Below are 6,000 nucleotides of genomic sequence, written 5' to 3' on the forward strand. Positions count from 1 at the left end.
TCTGGGTTCTGCTTGGTCCCTGCAGACAGCTGTCAGTGGAAGAAGTCACTGGAATGATGTTGAGAAGGTCTGCACGTCTGTCAACCTTAGCAAAGCCTGCAAGAAGTATGAAGAACTTGGTGAGTGGAGGTGGTTGTGCCTAGGGAACAGTGGGAGGGACTGGTGGAGTGAGAGGACAGTGTGGATCTTCTGGCTGGGGCAAATGAGGACTGTGTGAACGCAGGAGATACATGGGAGGTGCCTGGTGTTCCCTAGTCCTTGGCTGTCCTTAGCATCACATCAGGGACAAAGGGAATTTCATGTCCCGCTGTCCTAAAGCTTCTAGCTGGAAAATGGAATATCCATTAGGGATGGGGCTGGGATGGTCCAAACAGCAGGATGATTGCTGGAGGGAAGTGCTTTCCAGAGCAACACTTGTTTAGTAAGGAGGTACAACTGTTGTTAGATGAAGCAGGACCAGGGCAAGGTGCTTGTCCTGCATCCACAGCAGCCCTGTCTCACAGCCAGCCTTCAGCAGCTCTTGCTAAGCTGGTACTTCAGCCTGGTCCCCTTCCTGCAGCTCAGAGATAGCTGTTTGCCATGTGTGTTGGCTCCATAAGTCTTTTTTTTCTAGTCAGGTTTCCAATTAATAAAGCTTTGAGCCCTTTAAAAGCACCAAGACTTTTAGTCCGTGTGTGTATTTAGAAGCAATAGAATCACAGAATGTGTCACACCGTGTGCCTGAGAGCATTGTCCAAATGCTTCTTGAACTCAGACAGGCTTGGTGCTGTGATTCCAGTGCTCAACCACCCTTTGGGTGAAAAATCTTTTCCTGAGATCCAACCTACATCTCCCCTGACTCAGCTCCAGCTGTTTCCTCAAGTCCCCTCACTGGTCACGAGAGTGATCTGTTTGTTCTTGCTTAAGAACTGCTGGTTTGGCATTCAGACATCCAATTCTGAATAAACTGAGGGATTTTTAGTTCCTTTTTCCTCGTGTGCTTTGTTCCTGGCAGATGTGGGGTTTGTGAACAGAATAGTCAGGGCAAACGCCTGATCTGCCAAATAGGAGACATCCCCTACATGCTCCATGGAGCTCCACCTAAACCTCCAGCCCTCCTCTCTCTCCTCTTGCTGCCCCATCCATGAAGCCATGCAGGCAACTCTGGGAGAAAAAACAGCAGGAATTAGTTTCTCACCTCCTCTATACTTCGAGTTGGTTGTTCCTGCTCTAGTTCAGGAGCTTCACCTGTGCTGCCAGTGCTGTGGGTTTGCATCAGGGGGTGTCCTCAGCTCCACTCTGAGGAGAAGCTTCATGGATCTCCCTCCTTCCAAGAGAAATCTGGTCCCCTGGATGATCTCCATTGGTTTTCACATTCAGCAGTTTGACCACAGGATGTCACTGTGATGCCAGGCATGAAGATGCATCTCCAAGTGGACATGCTGGGAGAGTTAAAATTTCCTCATGATGATGGGGCAATGTTTTTTCTCCTGTTTGGGTCCTAAGACAGTTAAATGTCCTCTTCCCTCTGTGTCCCTGTTGCTTGCTTTCCCTGTGGATTAGCCTGAGGGAAGGAAAGCTGGAACTGTACTGCATTTCCCCCAGCAATGGGTCCTGCTGGAGCCACTGGCCCTGGGGTGCTTTGAGGAGTGGAGGGACCACTTGGGTTCTCACCAGTGGTCCAGAAACCCCAACTGATTGCAGTTTTGTTTTGTTACAGCCTCAAAGACAGAGTGTCTCAACTTAACCATGACAGAGGTGGTCAAAAGGCAAAACTCCAAATCCAAAAAAAGTTTCAATCAGGTAACTCTAATCATGGTGCTTTTACACTTGGTGAGGTGAGGTTGGCCTGACCCAGCTGGAGAGAGCAGCTCCTTGGGGATCTGTTTGCTGGTGGCCCCCAGACCTGCCTTAGGGGTGCCCAGCTCCCCTTCCCTGCACAGGGCAGTGCCCTGAGCCCACCAGCTCCCTCACCCCAGCTCTCATTCTCTCAGCAGATCAGCGTGTCCCAGATAAAAGTAGACAAGGTCCAGATTATTGGTGTCCAGTCCTCCTTCGCTGTGTGCCTGGACCAGGATGAGCAGAAGATCCTGCAGAGTGTAACCAGGTAGGAACTGAAATGGGGGCCAACTGCACTCCTGGGATGGTGCATCCTGTGTCCAGGGCATCCTGTGTCCTGAACTGGGGGGGGATGAGGTCCTGAGCACCGTGGTGGGTCTGTGCCAGGTGCCCAAGCTGGGTGATACAGCCCCAAGCTCTGCAGGGCAGCTGAGCTCAGCTAGGGTGGGTGGTCCTGCTCAGCTCTCAGCAGGAGTTTACCTTCATGAAGGGCCCAGTCAACTCCTCAACCCTGAAGACATCTTTTTCAGCAATAAACCAGAGGCTATGTGAGATAATGAGGTGTTTGAAGAGCACTGGGTATATGAACAGAGCCTTCAACTTCTAAACCTCATTTGGGTCCTTCCCTGCCTTTGGCATCTCCACTGCAGAAGGAATCCATGATGTTCATGGGAGAGTCTGGGGTAGAGCAGGAATTGTTCATTGGACTGTTCGTCTCTGTTGTCTTCTCAGGGCACCAGAGTGGCTCCCCAGGTGGTGAAATTTGAAATCTCAGTGTAGACAAGATACTTCCATGAGCACAAGAGATCAAACCAGTTGATGTACAGACATTGTAATTTCTCCCTTAGACTGAGCAGAACTCTGCAAGGTTATGCTGCCTCTAACAGAAAAATATTGGGGATCTTATGTCTCAAATAACCCCGAAGAGAAGTGTTTCTCCTAAAGTGGTTTATCGTGAAACTCAGGGGATAGTGGAGTTCAGTGCATGAAATGGTAAAGGAGCTCTTTCTGTCTCCCCAAAACTTGGGGGGTGCAAAAGTTGTTGTTTTTCCAATGAGTTTCAGCAAATACTCTTCATGGATGGTTCTGCTCTTGGTCCCAGTCTGAGCCAGCTGAAAGATCTGAACTCCCAGCACTCAGACTCCAGTCCTGTTAAAGGCTGCACTGATTCCTGTTTGGTTTTAGACATTCCTGCTGCACCTAAGGAATACCAGGATATACATAGAATGTTCTATATTATCACAATATACTGTACTATAATATCAGAGTATACTTAGATCTTGATTTCTCTTTGTTCCCGTGCAGGTGTGAGATCTCTGTGTGCTACAAACCCAGGGACAGTGATCCCTTTGCACTGAGAGGGTGCTCTCTGCCTGCCCAGGACCCCTCTGAGTTCCACTCTCTCCTGTGTTTACCCATTGCCACCTTCAGTGGAGCACTGCCTTGAAGACCCCTGTGTCCTTCCAGACCAGACTCCCATCCAACACCAATCCAGGCTCAGGAAAAGGAAGCTGACTGTCCTTCTTTGGACACCCAGCTGTGCTCATCCAAGATGTCCTGTAGCTGAAGTGTTATTGTGGTGGCTTAGCCCATCCTTGGGAAATGGGAACGTTGGTGGTGTGCTCTGGTATCTCTCAGGGTTCCTCAGCAATGGGAGGAAAGTGCTTTCCTTGAGATCTCCAGCTGGTTCAGCCAACTGGCAACACCTGGGTGAAGAGGGCAAGGCAAGGACAGGGGGATTTTCCTGCCAGCAAAAGGTGCTGTGGCTGTGTTTGACAGTGACTGCAAGGCCAGTGGGATCTGGGGTGGGGAAAGTGAGCTCACGGGGGGGATATTTTGGCAAGTGAATGTCCTTGGCTGAGTGGTGGTGGGTGTCCTGCAATGTGTGTGGAGTTACAGATCACCCAGCCGGTGCCATTTCACCTGTGACAGGTCGAGGATGCTCAGGGCACTTCTTTGGGGATGGGGATGGGCTTTCTCAAGGTTTTCTTTAAATTCTGAAGGTTGGGTGTCTTGCAGACAAGCAGAGCAACCCAGCTGCAGCCCAGCAGGCCCCCAGCACGGGCTGTAAGCTGCTGTGTGTTCCAGTGAATTGAGTGCCATAGGCCATTCCAGGGCATGGACAGCATGCCATGTATCCGTGTATTTAATGGACATCCAGGACCTGCAGGAGAGGAGTTTCCAATTTCTGCAGAATTTCAGCATTCACCCATGAGTATTCCCTGTTCATCCCCTGGTCTTGCTTCCTGCTCCCCAGCACCGTTTGCTGGAGGCACCCCAGAGGCTGAATCCTCAGTAGCTCCTTGGAATGCATCAGGAACCATGCTGAACTCAGGGAGGGAGGGAAGCACTAGGGAAACCACTAGGATTGCCTTAAGCTCACCTGAAGAAGCACCTTTGATAGAGAAAGACCCAGCACCAGAACCACTAATGACACTCACAAGGAATAATAGGATTTGAGATCCCTCTCCCTGGCAAAAGGCATTCTTCCCTCCTCCTTCTCTCTGCAAGGCTGTAGGTACAGAAAGGTGCAATATTTGGGGGTATTTAGAGGTATTCTGACCCAGTGAGCAAAAAAATAAGACTGGAAGAGCCTTTCCAGGTTTCATAGCCCTCGAGCTGTTTCTTGGTAGTTTTTGGGGGTTGTACTGGAGATAAAGAGGAAGAAGAGCATGCTCCCTGCTTCAGGATCTTGATGCCAAGGACATGTGCTCCCTGGAAATGTCTGAAAGGGGCCCCCAGTACTGCTGGGGGGCTGCAGGGTTCAGCCAAAGTGTGATGGGTCAGGTGTGTGTGGATTCCCCCATATCTCCTGGATGTGTTTAGGGAATCCCTCCTGTGCCATCAGCTCTGGTCCTGGCCCTGCTGGCTGCTGGTCCTGCTTTCTGCTCCCACTGTGTGGCTGGGGACAGCTTGGTGACACTTGGAGTGGGGGGTCACACCCTTGGGGTCACCCCAGGGGTGACATCGTGGTCCTTGCTGGCTCTGGTGTCCTCAGCAGTTGTGTGTAACTTCTGCCAGTGGCCAGAGATGAGCAAATACGAGACATGAACACGCTCCTGAGGCCTCTGTGCTCCATCCTTCTACTTGAATCAGCCATCCCAAGGATGGTGTTGCCTTGGGGACTCCAAGAAAAGACCCTCATGTGGGGTGAAGGATCCATTGAACGTGAACATCGAACAGCTCTGGCTCCCCCAGGATGCAGAGCCAGCTTGGACTCCCAGCAAGGACCCACCTTCCCCAGCCATGCAGCGACTCCAGGAGCACCCATCTCTTCCTGCATGGAGCAGTGTCCATCCCTCACTCTCAGCACAGGCTTGGCAGGTCGTGCTGGGCTGTCTCCTCCCTCACAGGCTGCCTGCAGGGTGAGGCAGGACCACTGAGGTCACTGCTGTGCACTCCTCTGCATCACTATTCTAAACCCAACAGGCTCGAGGGATCAGAAACAGATTTTAATGGCTCTTTCCATGCACTTGGAATAAGTTTTCTTCACTGACTTTTCATTTCCCAGGCAGGTTTGTGTGTGTTTTCTCCAATGGGGCTGAAATTTGACAGCTGGTTATTGTTGTTCAATACTTTAAAATAGCACCTTATCCTGTCAAAACATTGCTATTTGTGATCTTGATATCCATGGCTAAATATATCCCTGCCACTGGTATGGTATAAACCACTCTGGTTTCAGCTGGCCCTCCAGGAATACTGGAGAAGAGAATTTCCAACCCATAGAGGAAAAACAAGCACAAACTCTAAGGACTCATAATCCTGGCCAAGGTTTTGACCTCTGATGCTTTCAGGTCATCTTTGTACATATGTGCAGCCTCACCAAATCTGTGTAAAGTCTGTGCTGATCTGTAAAATACTGTTCGAAGAACTTTTACAGTAATTGTAAAGTATTAAATGTTGATTTATTTCGAGTACAAGTTTGGGTCAAGTAATTCCTGAGCAGGGGGGAGGCAGGGGAGGAATCTCCACGAGGAGGACACGCAGGTCCCTCAGAGAGGAGCTGCTCTGGGAGCAGGAAAAAGCTTATAAAAGCCATTATAGTCATGAGCTTGGTCCCAGAGGGCACGACACGGAGACCTCCGGAGGTTAATTGAGCTGCTTCTGTTCTGTGAGTGAAAAAGCAGGTTTTGATGTTGTAAATCCCAAATTGGCTTCGTGTTGGATTAAGGGGAAAAGAAA

General features: G+C 50.2%; 1 protein-coding gene across 1 annotated transcript in view; it reads left to right on the forward strand.

Annotated features, from left to right (window-relative positions):
- The window catches only part of PIK3R5 (phosphoinositide-3-kinase regulatory subunit 5), a 29,477-nt gene extending 23,870 nt beyond the window's left edge, over positions 1 to 5,607 (forward strand). Inside the window, exons 16-19 of the mRNA XM_027691868.1 lie at positions 26 to 119; positions 1,700 to 1,782; positions 1,977 to 2,086; positions 3,124 to 5,607. Of these exons, the coding sequence (XP_027547669.1) occupies positions 26 to 119; positions 1,700 to 1,782; positions 1,977 to 2,086; positions 3,124 to 3,265 (429 nt within the window). The 3' untranslated portion in view covers positions 3,266 to 5,607. The remainder of the gene's footprint in view (positions 1 to 25; positions 120 to 1,699; positions 1,783 to 1,976; positions 2,087 to 3,123) is intronic.
- The last annotated feature ends 393 nt before the right edge of the window (positions 5,608 to 6,000 follow it).

The sequence above is a fragment of the Neopelma chrysocephalum genome, unplaced genomic scaffold (genome assembly GCF_003984885.1).
Source record: "Neopelma chrysocephalum unplaced genomic scaffold, ASM398488v2 Primary Assembly neopelma1_84, whole genome shotgun sequence".
In the NCBI taxonomy this organism is placed as follows: Eukaryota; Metazoa; Chordata; class Aves; order Passeriformes; family Pipridae; genus Neopelma; species Neopelma chrysocephalum.